The following is a 20,407-nucleotide window of genomic DNA, read 5'->3' as shown; positions in this document are numbered from 1 at the left end:
GATAGAATTTTAGATTAGACATTAGGCTGCAGTGCACCAAAGCTACAGTACAAATTACAAATACAGATGTGTTTGATAATTAATCAGTCACTGAATATGGAATGCATAGACAAATGTGTCTGTCATAATACTGGTGTTGTCCCATAGTCACCTGCTGTGCATATAAGTCGTATCATAATAAGCTCTTCCCCTGCTGCCTTCTAACCTAAATCCATAATAAGAGAAAAAGGTTCAGTAGCCAGTCACAGTCACAAAGGATTCTTGCTCCATTTGAATTGGAGGACTAAGTTGTGTCTAACTTCTAATGTCTTCTTTGAATGTAGGTGTAACGTAGTTCAAATCTGAGTCATGAGTTTGGAGACTGACCTTTGTACACATGAAAAAATGAATTTTCCAAAACTTTAGGACACAAAAATAATTGTATAATCATAGAAATTAAGCAAATAATGTAGAGAAGTTGCCATAATTTCCTGTTGTTTTTCTTGAAAAATAAATACACCTTTTTTAATACAATAACTTAAATGCCTGGGCACATATTTTGATGGAAAACAACAAAGATTATCAGTTTATTTTCACGTCTTTTTGTAAACCATTATCTGTATCTGTATCTGTTTGTTTGTTTGTTTTTTGTTTTTTTTATCTGTATGTTATGATGGTAAATGATATTGCTCAAAATGTCATGAGAGAGATATTTTATTATTTAACATTTATATTAATAATAATGCAGAAGGTGACCAGTTATACACAGTTTGTTCCTTGAGTAGATTTCAAATATATTTTAACTATATCAATCACCAAAAGCCTCATCTTAAGGAGACCCCACATCAAGAATGCAAACCTTAATTTACTTAACACATTTAGTCTGACATGTTTAGAACAAAAAATGAATATATAGTCAAGTCAAGAGACAAGTAAACTGAATATAAAGAAGTAGTCGCTTTTCTTATAAGATACAGACTCATTTCAGATAAATAAATCACTGGGTACAACAAATATGAAATCAGATTATATTATGTAATTATATATTACATATAATATTATATATACTGTAATATTTTTAGGGGTGTATCTTGATTCACTATATATCTTGATATTTTGAAATCTCCTCCGAACTTCATAAATACTGGGAGTGGGCAACAAAATCAAATATAATAATATTGTTTTTGACCAAATACCTTGATATCGATATTGCGATTATATTGTAGGGATGACAAGTGGTACTTTCAGAAAATAATAATACAATGACATTTTTGATACATCATTACCAGTTATGTGGATATAATGACAAAGTGGGTATAAGCAAGAACAACCGTCTGGTGAGGTCAGAAAATGACATAATTTACTTTAATGCAGACAACACTTATGCCATATGAAGATATAATATGGAAGCCCATTTCTTGCCAGTTAAAGAAAAAGAAAATAAGATGAAAAACTGAGCTTCATGAACAAAATATTGCCATGGTAATTCATAATCATGGCATGAAAAGTCAACATTGATCTCATAATTATGACTTTTTATCTCATGATTCTTACTTTTTTCACACAATTTCAACTTTTTATCTCATAATTTCTGCTGATTATCTCATAATTGTTGCTTTTTTCTCATAATTTCTGCTGATTATCTGATAATTCTGACTTTTTTCTCATAATCTCTACTTTTTTATCTCATAATTTCTGCTGATTATCTCATAATTATGATTTACCATGGGAATATTTATAGAAAGGGCTTCCATAATGAAATGATCTCCACAATCTGATACATAGTCTCATATCATGATAACGATATAATATGAATATAATGCCCAGCTCTAGCTAATAAAGAACAGTGAAAGATGGCCATTCAGACTAAGTTTGTTCCCTGGACCCTTTTTTTGTTTGTTTGTTTCAAATAGATCTTAAATCTTAAGTAATGACTTCAGTCAAGGTTAAAGGTTCAGTCCATTCAGCCATAAAATGAACCAATGTTAATTACAGAAGATATAAATACTCAGATAAAGACGGTATACAATTTGCTTTGGATATAATCCCATCTGCACTACATTTACCAGCCTTTGCTTAAATCATTACATACATCTGAATACATATAACAAGAATAGACAAAGAAGGTAAGCTGATAATGTAGAGTTTTCTCATAAAGTAGAGGTATTTTGTGTTGATTGCGCTCACTATGTCCTTTGATAATGTGAGACTGAAAGATTGTAATTCATCCAACTGTGTATTTACAACACGGAGGCTGACCTGGGTGGCAGCAGGGGGACATGCAGCCCTCCCCTTTAAACATGCACGCACACACCCCTTTAAACACGTCACTCGCCAGGCTGGCTGGCTGGCTGGCTAGTAAGTATTTGGCGGTGTGGTGTGTGCGGTCGGACTGTGGTTGTGTTTCAGGTCTGGTCGTGTTGATAACGACACACTTCGGACGCAATTTCATCGCGGAGAGATGGGAATTCAGAAGAAATGGCTCTAAAACAAATTGCCCTAACGCTGCTGGCCCTGTTCGGGCTGGTGGCTGTCGGTAATGGTAAGTTTCAGCTGAGCACCTCTCCGGCTTTTGTCTCGATGTGTTTTCCTGGACTGGGCATCGCCTGTTGTCGCTCATCGTCATGGCGCTCTGTATCAGGGATTTGGCTAACCGTGTCTAGCTAGCGTCGACCTCAAAACGACGATTGCTCTCCTCCCGCCACCAAAAGTCATGCTGCTTATTTGTCTTTGATTGTGATTTTTGTTTTGTTTTTTTTACCGAGTGAGAAAACCCGACGTGTTAATGGTCGTTATTGAACACGGAGCAAGTAGCTGAACCACAACAACAACATGGTGGGACTGTCTGTTTCAAGGCGCCTGCTAACGTCGGTTAGCTAACTAGATGGTAAACAGTTTAAAGTTAAATATAGTCGATATTTGTGCTTGTGTTGTGAGCTTTACGGGTTAATTAAACGCGTTTTTATTTGTGACTATTTATAAATAATAAAACAGTTCCAGTCCACTGTTGGTGTTGAAGTTATCTGTCGCTGTTATGCTAACATATTTACAAAACAATCTTAATACAGGCTTGTGACTGCTTATCTCTGTATTGCCTGGCCACAGCAGCCTGTAATGATGGCAGGCTGGTTAAGCATGTGCAGTGTGGTCGGTTACAGTTTCCCTCACATGTTGTGTGCACTGGATACAGCAGAAAGGAGTCTCTGAATGAAGGCCTAACCTACTTTGTGCATGAAATGTGTTTTTGAGTGTAAACACTGGCAGCTCTTCCATTGGTGTCCATTTGTAAGGAGTGAAAAGGCTGCTTAGTGGCCTCCAGCACAAAGTGAATGCTGGCATAGGGTGACAACAGCCGTGTATTCAGACGTCCCAGACAGAAGTCAGAGTTGAAGTCTGGGTTCATTGTGATGGAAATGTGGCAAGTGGGGTCCTTTTGAGGCGCCAGTTATGGGGCTGCTTCAGTCTGAATCCTCCCTGTCTGCTGGAGCAGCTGATACCCAGCCCCACACCACAGCCTGGACCGGGGCATATGTTGCACTAAACTTGTGATTGTTTGCCTCTGCAGCTACTCATCCTTTACTTTCTCCAAATGCCCCACTTTTGCCTTAGGATTCAATAGATTTTCACTTGAGGCACAAGTGCGTCTTGGATGATACTAAAGAAAAACAAACATTTTTTGCTGTCACTGCAATCGTCTTGCCTTGTTTCAACTTGCCACCCAACAGATAAACTAAGTAATGAAAAAAATCAGCTCTGCATGCCAGAGTAAATATCCTGCCTGCATTGTCATCTATTACAGTGCATGTGGCTCTTTAAACGCTTGAGTCATCCTTCCAAGAAACACATGAAATATTCCTCCCCCGCTTAATTTAGATAAGGGTTCGGTATACCAAGGTTGCTCAGTTCATTTGAGGTATGCTGAGAAAACTATCACACCTGAGTAGTCAGTTTGTTTGACTGGGCCACTCCAACATTAACAGTGATGTGTGAGGGGAGAGTGGGGGTTGGGGTTGGGGTGCAGCATTAGCAGACAGGGGGTGATGATGGGTTTGTCCAGCTGGCGGGGTCTGTCGTGTAAGGGGCCCACAAGTCTGTCTGGAGCCATGGTTTCGCACCATATAATGGATTTCACCATGCAAGCACTGAAACCAGACGAACCTGAAAGCAGCTACGCTGGAGCAGATTCCAGGCCCGTGGCGAGTGTAGTTATGTTTTTGTGAGAATACTGTTTACTCACAGCTTTGATGGATCTGTCACGTGTTGTTGACTTCATCAGGATTTAGGAGTCACTGGTGTTATGGGCATTACATGCCTGTGTGACGCAGTCTGCCTGGGTGCATTGAGCACAATAGCAATGTGATATGGGCACTGTCAACCACACTGCCGTGAGGTAGGGCGCGTCCCTCTCTTTCTCTTTTCCTCCCGCCCTCCTCTTTCTCTATCTCTGTCATATAAAAGCCCTGGTGCTTTATCAGAATTTAATCTGTACTTTGTTATCTGTGGTCCCACTTCGGCTTTCACTTGCTCACTGACACACCATAGGGTGCTGAAGAAAGCTCTGGCATGGGCTGTGTTAAAGGAAAGCCTTTGGCTAAATTAACTCCAGCTATCTCTCGCACTCTGCACTCTCTTTTAGTGGCCCTTCCACATACTATCAAGACTGTGCCAGAGTCTTGTCATTCCCTGGCGTGCCTCCTGTGTAAAATCAAAGAGAGGCCGATTGAAAACAGAAAAGTCCCTACTTCTCAACTTGTTCAGGAGAGCTTAACTCTGCTACAGGTGCTGTTTAATGTCAAATTTGATGTGAAGGAGTTAAGGTGAGCGAGTCAGATTGAAACATGTGTACACCTGCCCATTAGTTTCAGAGCCAAGGGAAGGCACGGAGAAAGGTAGAAAGTTATTGGGTTCAAAGGTGTGTGTCTGTAAAGAGAAGAGAGTTTGGACTTGGGAGCGGGGGGTAGTATTTCCACTTGGCTTAAGCTTGAAAAGGAGAGTTTTTTCCCTAAATGTGTAGCAGTTGTTGAGGCCTGTTTTAGATAGACAGATGTTTTTAGCAGCTGGATCCCTGCAGCTGAATTATGATTACATTAAGTTTCACATCCTCAGTATAAAATTTCTCCCCAGCTCAGACACCTCCTCCTTTTAGAAATCTGTGTTTACTAACAGTTTCTACAATGTGGCAGTGAGCCAGTTGGGGTCAGGTCAGGTCCAGGGTGGTCTAGTTTTCCCCCCATAATGACCAGTGTTGTTAATGACCTCTGTTGGCCCAGAGGCACAGAGCCCTAATTGCTACAGCAGACAGTGTAGCCTCTGACTGACCCAGCTCCGCCATTACTGATGTTGGACCACAAGGGATTACTACCACCACAGAGGCAGCAATTTCACCTTGGGTTGTCCACTTCTTCTCCGTGCTGTTAATTTACTCTGTACTCTTTATTTAAAAGGTTTTCGTAGTATGCGTGTTAGTGGTTTCGTGCCGTACCTTAAATGTACTTCAAGACAGAGAGTTGTTATTGTCACAGTACACCCAGACAGACCCGCTAGCTATTTGAGTTCATGTCTATAGGGCTAAACCTGACACCCGTCCTCCATTACATGTCTCTTTGTAGAGGTGTTTGATTTGTGTTTTGGCTGTTGCTGGAATGTAGATTAGACTTGCTCTGCCTACTTCTTTTTGTGCTGGAAGGTGTGCAGTCTCCTTCTCTACAATACTTCTCTGACATTGATTTGCTTTGATTGGTGTGATGCAGAGAAGGACAGTGCGTAAGAGATCTTTTGCTCCAGGAATATAGTGCAAGTCTATATTATCTAACTAGTTCTTGAATTACATTTTAAACCTCTACCTCTTGTCTTTCTCCGGCCTCCATAGTGATGTTGGCTCAAACAGAAACTGAGTGTGTTTCACTTGGCAGTTAAGAAATCATCCTGGCAATAAACTCCAGCGTGCAAAGTTGCTCTTTTTTGTGTAGTAAATTTAATTTTATTAAGATTAATGTGGCAGAACCACTTCTAATGGTCGTTGTGTATTTCCTACATCAGCACAGCATTAGGGCTAGGACCATTTGATGATGGTAATAAGATCTAGTTGTTTTTGGTGTCATAACATTATCTAATTATACATTGTATGCTAAATAACATTAATCATCTTTTGTTTGTTTTTCCACACTGAGCAGCATGGCATCATTATCTACATTATATTTTGTTTTGAATGGTAGTCCTGATTTACAGTCAGTTTTCTTTTGTGAAATATTTATTCTATTTGGTGTCTGCTGATTATTTAGACAATGAAAGCATGCATCACCAAGTAAAGGCTGGTAGCTTAAAATATTGAGCTATCCCACGCAATGGCTAGAGCTGGGTATAGTTTGAAAATGTTTTAAACTAATGCTACCAATAAAACGTCAGAGTTTCAGCACTGATTCTAAATTTGAGGGTTTTTTTCTATCAAGAGTTTCAGTTTGTTGAAGATGTGTTAAATGTTGTCCAAGCATCACAAACATTACCAGACATTTTATACACATTTGACTTTTAATACTAAAGGTTCTCTGGGTAGGCCGGTCACAGTAACTACTTTTTTTATTGGTGTATATATTAGCCCAGAAATGACTGCAATAAACCATGTTATTGTCATATTAAGACCATTTTATGCCACTAGTATAATAATAATATAATGGCATTATAATGCAAGTACATCCTTACAGAGTAGGGGTAGACCAAGATTCGGCCCTGGCCGATTACCTGGTCAGTATTCAGCTTTTTCACGATTATCTGTAACGGTGAATTTTCTGTCAGATTGCTGATAAAATAAACAAATTTAAAATGTGCTACTTTGGCTCTGATGCAGAATCTTCTCACTCAATGACCCCGCCACAACAATATCTGATTGGTAACACGTCACAATTTATAGCCTTAAAACACTGAATAATCTGAATCTGCAAAGTAACTAGTAACTAAATGTCTCAAATAAATGTAGTAGAGAGGAACTATAGAGAAAATGGAAATGGTAGTAAAGTAAAGCACCTGAGAATTGTACTTAAGAACAGTACTTGAGTAAATGTTACTTATTTTTACTGCAAATGAATATCAGTCCCAAATATTGGTTTTCAGTCTCCTTGACTTTTAATTATCTGTATCGGCCCCCAAAAAGCTAATCAGTTGACCCCAACTACAAAGACTAATGACCTTTTAATTCTTAATACTGGATTGGAATGTGAAAAAATATGAAAATATCCTCAAGAAAGAAAACATCATAAAATTAAATTGCACACCCAAAACAATCAATAAAATGTTTTAATAGCAAACGCTTAGGTGCTTATAATGGTAGGAAAACCCTGTCATTCTGGCAACATCTTGGCTAAAATGTTGGTGGCATACTTCTGTAAAACAACATGCATGTAAACACATCACGTCAGCAAAAATGATCAAGGTCATGTTCATATATCGACAAGTTGATAAGATACTTACTATAATAAAAGATAAGTATGATAAGTAGACATGTGACAGTATAAAAATTTCATGTCACGTTTATCCTGATCAACATAATTATGATTCACGATCTTTTATCATCCAATCCCTAACAATAAGTCAATGAAGTAGTGATCGTGACAGGCCTATCTGTTAGTCTCTCCCAAAACAGTGTTGAAGTTGAAGATAACCAGCTGTAACTGCTTCCAGGGTAAAACAACAGTTGTAGAGAGGAGGAAGAAGAAGGAGCAATTGTTAAGTCTCTGCTAATACTCAGAAGGGTTTTTAAGCTCAAGTCACATGGTAGATAAATTGGCTCACAATACTGAAACATACTTGAGCATTGTAGAGGCAACGTTGACCAGTTTGTGAATTTGTGCAGCGGTCCAAAGTGAGCCTGAGCTCACACTTGTGTGCCTTTGAACTCATCCAGGGCCACAGACAAGACAGACAGACAGACAGGATGGGATGTAGCCTCGAGGGTGGTGGTTGGTAGAGATAGTAGAAGCAGCCTCAGCCCCAGAGACTTCACTTTAGAATCAGATCAGTAATCTGACCCTGAGATGCAGACAAAGGTAATGACTTTCCTCCTTCCCCTAGCATTGATTAGGACACAGTTGTGGTGTGTGCATGCGCCTGTGTGTGTGTGTGTGTCTGTGTGTGTGTGTGTGTCTGTGTGTGTGTGTATATGCACTCACACTGTCTGGTGGCGTCTGCTTGTCTTGATCAGCTCTCAGTCTGGTATCTGTATGGATCTAATTTCAGCTGGTGCATTTTGGTAATGGTGCTCTGCTCCCCGTACACACGCACGAACCGACTGTCTCTGTCTGCGACGCGTAGCCCCCAGAAACCCACTTTGTGTGTGTGTAACCTCCGCCGCCCTGCGCCAAGCACGCTTAAGACTGTTTTCCACAGTCTTCATCATCTTACCGTACTACTAAGTTCACCTCTGTTTTGACAGAGTTGCTCCGCACGAGTAGATCTAAACAACACATGTACACACTGAAATACACACACAACACGGTCATCGAGGTTAATGTGTGAAGGTGTTTGGAATGGGACTATGCTGTGGTTTTTTAGTGGGTCCAAGTTAAGGCGACGCTGGTTATGGCAACAATGTTTTATTAATCCCTTCCTCAAGGTGTCTGCCATTTCCTGTCTCAACATGAACGGAATGATAGGAACTTCACACACTAGCAGCTCAAAGGAATCGCTCTTTGCGCTGTTTTCTCTCCTCTGTCTTCCACTGTTCCCCTTTTCCTGTTATTTACCCCCTCCCGCAAGTCAAAGTCTAGACTAGGTTTTAATGACGGTCGCAGCTGGTCACTTGGGCAGACCTCGATCGCAGCTGGGGGGCCCTGTAAGTCCCGCTCGTTACCCTCTGCCCCCTCCCCTACGTATTGTCCTGCCCAATTTGGGACCAGCCCCCATCCTGTCTGGACCAGAGCAACCCCCAAACATCGAGGTTGTTACCCCTGGCCCTGTCCCCTGCGTAGTGCACCACCCATCCCCCCGTGCTCGCTGCTCCACGCAGAAGTGCGCTCCCCCACTCCACTCCGCTCTTTGTTCGTGCAGGGCCAGTCCAATCCCTCCTCATGTCGTCTTAATCTCCACACAAAGGACCAGTGTAAAGACCACCAATTATGTGGATACAAGAGCAGAGTTCACTCAAAAACCACACACACCCGGCCTCTACTCAGATCCATGTGTATTTAGGCTTGATATTATTCCTTCAAGTTTAGCTTTGTGACACTTCTGCTCTGAATCCTGCTAGATATGCAGAGCACTGTGCAAACAACATGGCATTTGGTTAAATGCTAGTGGGCCAGGAGTTCTTTCTTAGTTATATACCAGTTGGCTGTCTAGTATGATTTAAGTTTCATTTTACCTTTTTATTTTTGAGGTCCTAGTTCCACATTGTGCCGTCTTTTGTGAAATGTTGTTGGGCTGGGTGATATGATCAGGATATACACAGTGGTGTGAGATCAGTCAGTAATTTTGATATCAATGTGAGATGGTTCACGATTAGTGGGAATAATAATTTTTGTGTCACAATTTCATTTTCACTGCAAAAACGGTTGAAATCAGGATGATGTGACATTTGATGGAGTCTGTACCAAACAAACATGTTTTCTTAAATCTGGAGTACAAGATTTGTAGAGCAGGGCATCTCTGCAGGACTACTTCATTATAATGCTGTTTTGTCACACATTTCATCTTCATCAAAGAAATTGAAGGTCCTGCGATTAGGGTATTGCCTTTGGCCATATTGGGATTTCGATAATATTTCAATCAGTTGTGCAGCCCTACTGTGAATTGACCTTTTTTATTTTTCAGGTCACATTGTGTCATCTCCTGTGAGTGACTTGTCTGCTGGTAGAGATTTGTCCTCAGTGGTATCCCTTTAATATTTCTGGTGGTATTAGATTGTAATGGGCAATGCTGCAAATCAGTGATTAGGCCTGTTTCGTGACAGTATTATTGGCTTTACTGGATTTTTTCTTCCATGTGATAAATGACCTTAATTTGTTTTGTATTTAGGTAACTGGATCAGGTTATTTCATCTATAAATGGTTTCTCACTCCATCAATATATAATATTACCTCAAACACCAGAGGCAACCCAGGCAGTCCATGTAAGAAACAAGTGTCAAAACGAGGAAAGAATTATTAAAAAGCCTTTATCACCGTGGCTAAAACATTAAAAAAGCCCATATGTTTGACCACTAGGTCTTCATCGCCAAACCGTTGGAGCCCTGATTTAGCCACTTTGATAAATACTGTTTGATATTTCTTGTATTGATACTTTTTTCTTATTTGGAGTACCTTTTTTCAAAAGCACCTGACACAATTCTTATCTACATAGAGCAACTAGTCATCTCCTTTTTTTTCTATATAATATAACATATCCTATTGAGATTTTCCATTTTCACATAGGCCACCCATAGTGTTGTTGTTTGTGTGTAAGCAGGCTACATATGGTATAGTTACAACCTTTAAGGAAACGGAAGCATCACCACAAACCAAACTCTTGGTAGACCACAAACCATCCATGGCCGACTCGAGGGGGGAATGTGTGTGTTTCCAGCCATGTTTGGTTTCCTTCCTGAGCTTCTGTCTGTATGTCTGTGGACCATCTGTCTTACCACACACAGAGCCTCCATGATGGATGCGCCTGTTCATGTCAGATCATGGTGTTCTCATCAGATTGCTGTCGTTAATTTATTGCTGTCTATTACTGCAATGTGTGTGTGGTGAGATGATTTCATAGCCCTCAGTTTGATTCTCATGATAAAACTAAACATGAAATGTAGTTTACAGCAGTTAGCTGTAATGTGAGTGTAGAGTGAAGGCTGTTTCTCTCACAAACGTACAATTTTTTAAAAGTTGCTCTTACTTTGAGGATGGATTGATCAAAATGGCTCATGTCTGGACTCAGTTGCTGCAGATTGATTTATTTCACTGAGAGTAGTAAACATCAGGCCTACAAAAGAGGAGCTTAATGGAAGGAGGGATTCAAGTTGTCTGATTTGATGATGGATATCGAGTGTCGTCCAGCTTTCTAACCTACAGCTGTTACTCCTGTCATCTGTTTTTATTTAGCTAAACTATTTTGCTTCATTTATGTTGCAGATTAGTGCGATGTGGCACAAAGCTTGTTTTTCTCTCTTTATCAGGCCCAGCCTGCTTTACCTCTGTGTAATCTGCAGGAAATTCCATCTGCATGCGAGCTGTAGTGATTTTGGACACAGTTGGCCAAGAGTTCCTGCCATTTTCCCGCTCACCTCCTGGAAAGCAACACTCACACACACATGCACACACGCAAACACTAAACAGATGAGAAATTTTACTGAAAGTGTTCCACATTTCCAGTTACTGCTCAGTGAACAAGCATAGACACATCAGCATACACGCTAGATGCAAAAAATGCTCCCACACAGAACACAACCTCCCTGACTTCAGTAAAGTGGAAACCACTCCTATGACACCAAGGTTTGTGGTTTTGCCATTTGGATCTTACATAGTGATGTCGCAATCAGTGCATCAGTCATTTTGATTTTTTTTTTACTGAACGAAGCCTTATCGTGTGACAACTCTGTTGGTTTCAAGAATGTTCTCAAATCTGCTGACACCTTTTGACAGAGACCCAAGTTGGTACAAAGAGGGAAGATCAGTGAGCTCATCTGGTCAAAGAAACCCTCAGGATAAGACACAGGGGATTAGTGGAAGCTTGCCACTCTTAAAATCTTTTCTTTCCTCCGTGGCAAACATTGTCAGTGGTCCAACCGATGCTGAGCCGCTTCTTTTTCAAGGAGAATAGGGATTGAAATTCCTCCCTGCTTTGTGTCTCCTGTGTTGTTGTTGGTACGGTGGCCTAGTCTTCAGTAAGTCCACAGCGATTAGTCTTGAGTGGTCCGGCCTTTGTTTTCCAACCATGGATCGGCTCTTGGCCTGTCACGCCTCGTTCACGGCCCCGTTGTCAGTCAGACAGTTTGTCATTTACCACTGACGGGGATTTGGTTGGGCTCAGCCACTTCTCTGTTTTTTTCCCATGTGAAAACTAGTCCCACAGTCCCACTACCATCTAGCCTCGCCTGGTCCTGCTTTGCACTCAGTTTGGTCACAGAAAACCTTGGAAGAAGCCTTTTGTGCTGACCTTACTCTAAATGAGAAGCATGTGTGCTATGACTCAAAATCACATTTCACTCCAAATCTAATCAGTTTGCAGTTGCTCTCTTAGTTGCCCAACCAACTCTGGCTCTGCTTTAGATGTGGCAGATTTGTGCAGCGTGAGTGTGTAGATGGACCACAGTTGTTTTATTATTATAGCGGCTGCAGCTGGGTTCCCTTGTGTCAGCTTTAATAGGTCACCGTGCAGGAGTGTGCTGTGTTTAATAAAACTCCTGTCTCATTAGCTTAAACAGTGGCAGTCCTCTGTCAGTGTGAGAAAGACAGAGGAGAGGAATGGAGCAGAATGCTGCATTGGGGATTTGGCAGGAGCCCTCTCCCCTTGTTGGGTTTCACTTTGTCTGTCCCACTGGGCAGGTCCGTCTCCACCCTGCGTGTTTGGGTTCATCTGCAGTGAAGGATCTGATTTCAGGGCCGCCGGGGCCGTCTGGCTGCTGCTGCTCAACTTCAAGCTCTGTGTCTGCACATCACAAAATGCCTACAACTGAATTGACTCTATACTCTTTACATCCTGTGTTGAAGCTGTGGGGTTAGCTTGCCCCCTGCTGGACAAAATGTTGAAGTGATATAGATGACTTTAAACTAATGGCTCTAATTTTCTTGTCTTTTCCGTCAGCTCTACGTTGTAACTGCACAAACTGTGAGAAGACAGGCTATGAGTGTGAGACAAATGGCGCCTGCATGGCCTCCACATACTTCATCCAGGGGAAGGAGCAACATGTACGCATCTGTATTAACCAGGACAATCTGGTCCCCCCTGGACAACCCTTCTACTGTCTGAGCGCTGAAGGCCTGCTCAACACACATTGCTGCTATGAAGATTACTGCAACAGTATTGACCTGAAAGTCCCTGGTGAGGTTACATCATCAATCATCATAGCTCTTTCAGACCAACAGCAGCACTGTTGCACAGAATGTTAAAGTAATCACATCTGCTTCTCCTCCTAGTCCCAACAACAGAAGTATGGTCGGGCTCAGGGAGCTCCTGGGGGCCGGTGGAACTGGTGGCGGTCATCGCAGGGCCGGTGTTCCTACTCTGCGTGTTGTTGATGGTCGGCGTGTTCCTGTTCCAGTATCATCAGAGGGCTTACAGCCACAGGCAGAGGCTGGAAGTCGAGGACCCATCCTGTGACCATCTGTACTTGGCCAAGGACAAGACCCTGCAGGACCTGATCTATGACATGTCCACCTCTGGATCAGGCTCTGGTCAGTACATGGTGCCTCACCGACGTGACATAGTGATGAAATTAAAAAAAGATATTTGGTTTTGAAACACAAAGACCAAGAAGCTGGGCATTCTTCTATATGTATTCTATAAATATGAACATGAATGATTATTCATCTGCAACACTTGGTGACCCACACCTACAAAGCCTACATACAGGGAATGCTGGCTAAATGTTTGTTCATCTCTCTGCTGCCCCCTGCAGGTTTGCCCCTGTTTGTGCAGCGGACGGTGGCTAGAACCATTGTGCTGCAGGAGATAATAGGAAAGGGACGTTTTGGGGAGGTGTGGAGAGGGAAATGGAGGGGAGGAGATGTGGCGGTGAAGATCTTCTCATCCAGAGAGGAGCGCTCCTGGTTCAGAGAGGCGGAGATCTACCAGACAATCATGCTGCGCCACGAAAACATCCTGGGATTCATAGCAGCAGACAATAAAGGTGAGGAAGTTTGTGGAGACCTGGACCATTTATATGAAATTAATTTATTCAAGGACCATTGTTAAGGTGAATTTTGAGATTATCTAAATACCAAGAAAGTCAAAGTAAGAATAAGTACTTTCAAATCTAAAGAAAAGGAGGTTCAGATGTGGATAGATCCATATTCTCTTTTGCAGAGTAGAGCTCTGTTTTAGTTTAAGGGGAGAAAAAATTTTAATAATTATCACCATTAAACTTCCCCAGTTGATTACTTAGAATGATAGATTGAGAATTTGATGTTTAAATATGCAAATCGTACATTATCTAATGAATTATTATGTTGACATGTTGGAGTTTTTACAGCGATTAATTTAGGATATCTCTTTTGATCACTGAATAAATACCAAAGAAAATAATGTCAACATCCATAAAAAAAAAAAAAAGAATTTCACTATGTTTTTAGGAATAAAATGTAGAATAAATCAGACTATGAATCATGAATGTACAAACCCCTCTGTAAAAAACTACAGAATATAGAAAGGAATTAAATTGAAAAGTTGGGGTATGTAAGTGCTGCTGAAGTGGAGATTTCAAGTTCAAAGAATGAGGAAAAAATGGTGAGGATGGTAACAATTCAACTTATACAAAAAAATATTTAAATATGCAAATAAGGCTAACAAGTTTCATATGCACAAAAAAATCTACAGAAGAGGGATCTGAACTAAAATAAACACCTAAATGTGTTTGTTCAATATTTTATGTCCACTAGTCTAAGAGTAAAACCTTTTGCACATTGATCAACAGGCGCATAGAGGAAGACCAAGGGCCGACGAAATCAGGACAAAACCTCCTGCACACTGTTCACCTCACTTGCAATTCTCCATTCTCCACTAGTCTGCGAGAAGACGTGTTACTAAAGAAAATTCTAAATCATGTTTTCACTTCAAGTGTCTCCCTACAAATTTTCCATTAATTGAGTGAAAATTAAACCAAGTAAATATTCTCTGACTCGTGTTTTTTGCTCTCTTCCAGACAATGGCACATGGACTCAGCTGTGGCTGGTGTCAGACTATCATGAGCACGGCTCTCTTTTTGACTACCTGAACCGCTACTCCGTCACCATCGAGGGCATGATTAAACTGGCGCTGTCGGCTGCCAGCGGCCTGGCACACCTACACATGGAGATCCTCGGCACTCAGGGTGAGATGACCTGTCATGTAAAAACGCAGCAGGCAATGAATAAACAAATGAACTCAGCATGAACAGAACAGCGCATAAAGTGGTTATTTACATTCAGCAAGCAGGGGCTATTTCTGCTGAGCTCTTGATGCAAATATAATGATGTGTTATCCGGTCTCCTGCAGGTAAGCCTGGCATTGCTCACCGTGACCTCAAGTCTAAAAATATCCTGGTTAAGAAGAACGGCATGTGTGCTATAGCTGACCTCGGCCTGGCAGTCCGCCACGAGTCCATCACAGACACAATCGATATAGCCCCGAACCAGCGCGTGGGCACTAAGAGGTAAATGTTTCCATAATCATAAGCACACAAATGGAGATATGCAGGGCTTTTGAAGGCTAAGTCGGGCAACATTATATACTTTATTTATTGTCTACAAATCCCATGTAAAGGTCGGAAACAGCTGTGAATAGATCCCACAAACAAGTGTTGTCTACGTTCCATAGGACCTCCATGGTGTCCAAGAACTATATACATATAAGTGAGCCACAGCTTTGAACTGTCACTGTGGTCTAATAGGTATTGGTCAGTGTAGTAAAACGATTAGTCTATAATATATCAGGCTTGAGGAAAGAGACATTTTTCCCCCTTTTCTAAGATGATGTCCTCAAATCTCTTGTTTTGTCCTCAACCCAAAGATATTTAGTTTACTCATGAGTATAGAAACTGGAAAATATTTACATTTAAGAAGCTGGAATCAGAGATATTTACTCAAACCAATTAATTGATTCAATTAACGGTTTAATTCCCATCTTCAGTAAGACCCAATGAGCTTGGGGCTGAGTGCTACTAATAAGATAGAAAGTCAACGTACTGAGAGATGCATTCTTAATTTTAGCCCCTTTTTTATGGAAGTTGTTGACAATGACATACAGTATTTAATTAATTTTTTTATAGTCCATCGAGGCTTATGAAAGTAAACTTGAACGTTTAGCCTATTTTAGATTTAAAAAATGATATTAGCTCTTTGGACCTTTCAGAAGATAGTTGTGATGAATGTTTGTTTGTGCTCAAATAAGAACCATTTCAAATATGACCTTTTGACCACTGAAACGCATCATCCCAAAACATTACAATTTTGACCCCATTAACCTTGAATTCTATTATAAGATGGTCAAAAGTCTGTGATTTTGACTACCTTTATGATTTAAAATAAATCTCATCCTATGCCTTTATGCTTACCTGCCCCTTGTGTCCACCTCAGGTATATGGCTCCAGAAGTCTTGGACGAAACCATCAACATGAAACACTTTGATTCCTTTAAGTGTGCCGACATTTACGCGCTGGGTCTGGTGTACTGGGAGATTGCACGTCGCTGTAATGCAGGAGGTAAGATCACAAACGGCAGTTGATGTGACTGAATCAATGTGTGTAACAGGAGCATGAGAGTGAGCTGGCTTCTTCACTGTGTGCTGCAGGTATCCACGAGGAGTACCAGCTGCCCTACTACGACCTGGTGCCCTCTGACCCCTCCATAGAGGAGATGAGGAAGGTGGTGTGTGACCAGAAACTGAGGCCCAATGTGCCCAACTGGTGGCAGAGTTACGAGGTATGTCTCACTCTATATAGACTAAACACCAACAGCTGCACTGGCCGTTTTCTAATAATACATTCAGCGGCTGTATAGGAAGGCAGCTCAGCTTTATCCGTTTGGGCTGTACAGGACGTCCTGACTTGGATATGGACTGCTAACAATAAAATGTTATGGGGGAGTATTAAAAGAATTCTATTGTTTTAATTTTGTTAGTCCAAAGTGTTAATTTACCTCCTATATCCTATAAAAGCTCCAACAGTTTCTTTTATTTTCATCAGGATTCTTTTAAAGTCAAAATGTTAACTGTTATCAGGGCTCCAGACCAAGTTTTTACACTGGTACGCCAAACTCTTTCATTTAGGCTAACACATTAAATTCAAATGTATACTTCAGTACAATCAAATACATTTCTTAACACATTATTTAAACAATTGTGAACAGGAATAAAGGTGCAGATAAATGTTTTTCTTCATTAAAATCACAGCACATTTAAATATGAACGAGTTGCAATAACCTCAATTGTTTAAAAACCAAAGTTAGAAGGTGCTGATGTTTGGAGTGCTTGACAAAGTCAAAATAATAAATAAACCTCAAATACTCATATACTAATCTCCAGAAAATATGTTTATAGGCAAATATGTGTTAAAGGCGTCGTCTACACACTGAGTTGGTGTTTGTTAAAAAAATATTTGTGTACATTTTTAAATGTATTAAAAACATATTAAATTCTTTTAATTTTTGAAATGAAACGATCACATCGTCATATTTTTTTCTCTCCCGGCATCAAAATAAGCAAGAATTAAATAATCACTCAATCAATGGTAATATGAATAAGTAGTAAAATAAACCAAGTGAGAATTGAAGTAAGTTTGCACTAATGCTCTTAAAGAAACAGTTTAGATAGTTCTTTAAAAGTGATTGAATTTTACTCTTATAAAGCTGTAGGATACAATTGAGCATATAAAATATGGTTATATACGTGCCTTAAATCTGCATTTTTAGTAATGGCCAGCAGAGGGTTTCCAAAAGAAGTCTGATTGTATGGAGTCTTAAGAGAAAGAGGCCCTAATTCTCACTTGATTCATTTCCTCGATAAACAGTTTCCTCATTTGTTTATGGTCTCAATCGCTAAAATGTATGATGTTAATTTTGTAAGTGATGGCCCCATTTAGACTATCTTGTGATCAACAAGTCACTACCACTGCGATCGTCAGAAATGCATTACTTCGCCTCTATCCTGATCCTATTTCACACAGGCCTAATTTTCCTGATGTTTGTTAAGTGATTTTCCTGAGAGCTGTCCCCTCTGATGGATCCTTTTTTTTTTGTTTTAAAATTTGTCTCATTCTTCTAAATCAAACCTGTGTTCCTTTTCCCGTGCAGTCACTGCGTGTGATGGGCAAGATCATGAGGGAGTGCTGGTACGCCAACGGAGCAGCCAGACTGACTGCCCTGCGCATCAAGAAGACCCTGTCTCAGCTCAGCGTGGAGGAGGACGTCAAGATGTGAGCGTCCAGGCGGCGTTTAAGAAAAAAAGACGCGCTGGAGACGCACAACCAGACCACACTCCCATAGGAAAACAAACACTAAAGACAGACTGCAAATGAAAACCCTGCCAGTTTTAAAGCCACACTCCAAGTTGTGACGAGGCCTACCTCACCTTTTTAGCCAAAACTACTGAGAGTCACCCTTCCCCTTCCTGACTTTTCTCCCGCCTCCCCTTTGTTCCTCGTGTCTCTTCCCTCTTCCCTTCGACCCCTATTTCTCCATGGGCCACAACACTACAGCACTACCACTGTTAATATCATCACATTTTTGTTTTCATTTCCCATGGCAGGAATTCTTACAACTGTACAGTGACGGGATTTCTTTTTTTTTTTTTGTTTGGTCTTTTTTTACCTCTCTGAAATCTGTCCCATGACGGACTAACCTTGTCCAGAAGAGTCGAGAACATTGTGGATTTTACGTTTAAGATAACACTTCGTAGTCTGTTGGCCATGCAACATCACATTCTGTTGAGTGAATGAGTGAGTGTATGTGTGAGGGAGAAAGAGGCTGAAGCACTGTTTCTAGCCATGTGTGTGAAAGGTGTCTGGACTACTAGCATGTTTCTAAGACACTAAGACGTCCTCGTTAGACAAAACAAGTAATGGGACGTTTGGTAATTAAGCATGAACAGCCCGATAAACGAAACAGAAATTAGGTGCACTCAACTGTAGCTTCCTCATCATGTGTGGCTCCTTCAGGTGTCTCACACCGGATGTGGTCCACTCCTGGTGTTCGTTTGAAATGTGGCAGGGATAATGTTTGGGATGGTTTTACTTTTTATTTATTTGTTGATAGTTTTTATTTCATTTTGTTGATGAAAACACTGTGAGATGAGATGTGACAAACCAGAGCCTTGACGTGAAAATAAGTCGTTCAGTCGAGTCTTCACCATCTTTCAGACGTTAGATTTAAGGGGTCGTCGCATTCATTTAATAAGGGTGCAAATGTGGATGTAGCCATAGTAACCCCGCTTGTGACAGGCGATGACATCGTGCACACTGAGCAAATAAGAGGCGTATGAAATGGCAATGAAAAATACTGTTTTTTTTAAATATATTTTTGTGTTTTGTGTAAAGACATCATGATGGGTGTTTACTTTTGACTTTGACATTAGACACTACTGATGATGGGTACATATGATTTGTATATAAAACATGCATATTTTTTTTCCTTTAATGCCACAAGCACCAGTGTGACATTTGAACAGTGATGTTTTTGCTTGAACGGTACTTTCAGAAGTCTGTTGTTTTGATCTGTCTGCATGGTTTCTAACTGTGCCAGGAAATGGACTGTGTCATCTGCTGGAATTTGTTTTTAACCTGCTCCTCTTATGGCAATTTGGTGGTACTACTGATCCCAGATAATTTTAATGCAACATGTTTATTTTTTAATGTGTAATTGTTGGCTTGTTGAGTTCTTTTCAGAGCTCAGTAATGCAGATCTGTTTCTATAAAATGTCCTCCGGGGTGACATCTCTTTCTCATCGACACTGGAATATTTAGGAGCGTCGTGTAACCTTGAATTCTGAAACTGCCAACGGCTATTTATTCAGAGATAAAGACAGCTGCTGACAGTTCACACACAGGGAACATAAGGTTAGATGTGAAAAGCAGTTGAGACGTTTTACCCTCAAAGACTGACATGCTGTAAAGTGAAACTGCATGTTTTCATTCTACTTCAAGTCTGTCTGCAGACTAAACTATGAAAGTATTACACTGACATTTGTCACCGTTGGGCTCTGCACTGTTATGTCCACATGGACTTTAGTTAATGTTAGTTCTGTCATCACTTGATCCTGAATCCATGTCATGTTAGTATCCATTTTTGCATGCTGTCTCAACACTGGGTCCTCTGAAGTGAGGTAGATGAACTTGAGACTTCCCTCTCCCTACCTGTTGTTGTTTTTCTTCCTTTTTGTTTGCGTCGTTGGCTGTGTACCCCAGAAATGTTGCTGCTACTGATAACATGGGTAGAAGTTCAGCAGGCAGATCAGAGAAGGAGAGCTGGGAGGGGGAAACGTGAGGCTGCTGTCAGTTGAACCAAAATTGTCAAAACACTCCTGTCCATGTTTGGTTTGTTGCCATGGGTATATGACCATCAGACATCCTGTTCATAAGTAATACTTCAAGATTTCAAATCATGTTGTGCAAATCTTTTCAGAATTAGTTGAAAAGTGTATATAGATGATATACAATAAAGTCCTCTTTTTCTTACCTGTGGCTTCAACTGTGGTGCTCATTCAAAATGTCATGCAGTGTTTTTATTGTGAACTTCAGCTCCAGTTATAGATTGTTCACATGCAGAAAGAAAGAAAA

The 20,407-nt window shown here is 40.6% G+C and overlaps 1 protein-coding gene across 1 annotated transcript; it reads left to right on the top strand.

Moving 5' to 3' along the window:
* The first annotated feature begins 2,343 nt into the window (after positions 1-2,343).
* On the top strand, positions 2,344-20,305 carry acvr1ba (activin A receptor type 1Ba). The gene is made up of 9 exons (XM_073470691.1): positions 2,344-2,521; positions 12,748-12,984; positions 13,080-13,337; positions 13,562-13,792; positions 14,804-14,971; positions 15,136-15,292; positions 16,215-16,339; positions 16,429-16,559; positions 17,928-20,305. The coding sequence occupies exons 1-9, from the start codon at positions 2,458-2,460 to the stop codon at positions 18,051-18,053; spliced, it is 1,497 nt and encodes a 498-aa protein (XP_073326792.1). The 5' UTR covers positions 2,344-2,457; the 3' UTR covers positions 18,054-20,305.
* The last annotated feature ends 102 nt before the right edge of the window (positions 20,306-20,407 follow it).

This window comes from Pagrus major, chromosome 7 (assembly GCF_040436345.1).
Source record: "Pagrus major chromosome 7, Pma_NU_1.0".
Lineage (NCBI taxonomy): Eukaryota > Metazoa > Chordata > Actinopteri > Spariformes > Sparidae > Pagrus > Pagrus major.
The sequence above is the reverse complement of the archived record's forward strand: the minus strand, read 5'-3'. Positions and strand labels throughout refer to the sequence as shown.

Excerpts from the sequence above, each read along its gene's own strand:
- acvr1ba (XM_073470691.1), top strand. The coding sequence starts at position 2,458 with ATGGCTCTAAAACAAATTGCCCTAACGCTGCTGGCCCTGTTCGGGCTG. Across the intron at positions 13,793-14,803 it reads CATAGCAGCAGACAATAAAG|ACAATGGCACATGGACTCAG; the intron begins GTGAGGAAGTTT and ends GCTCTCTTCCAG. Across the intron at positions 16,560-17,927 it reads ACTGGTGGCAGAGTTACGAG|TCACTGCGTGTGATGGGCAA; the intron begins GTATGTCTCACT and ends TTTCCCGTGCAG.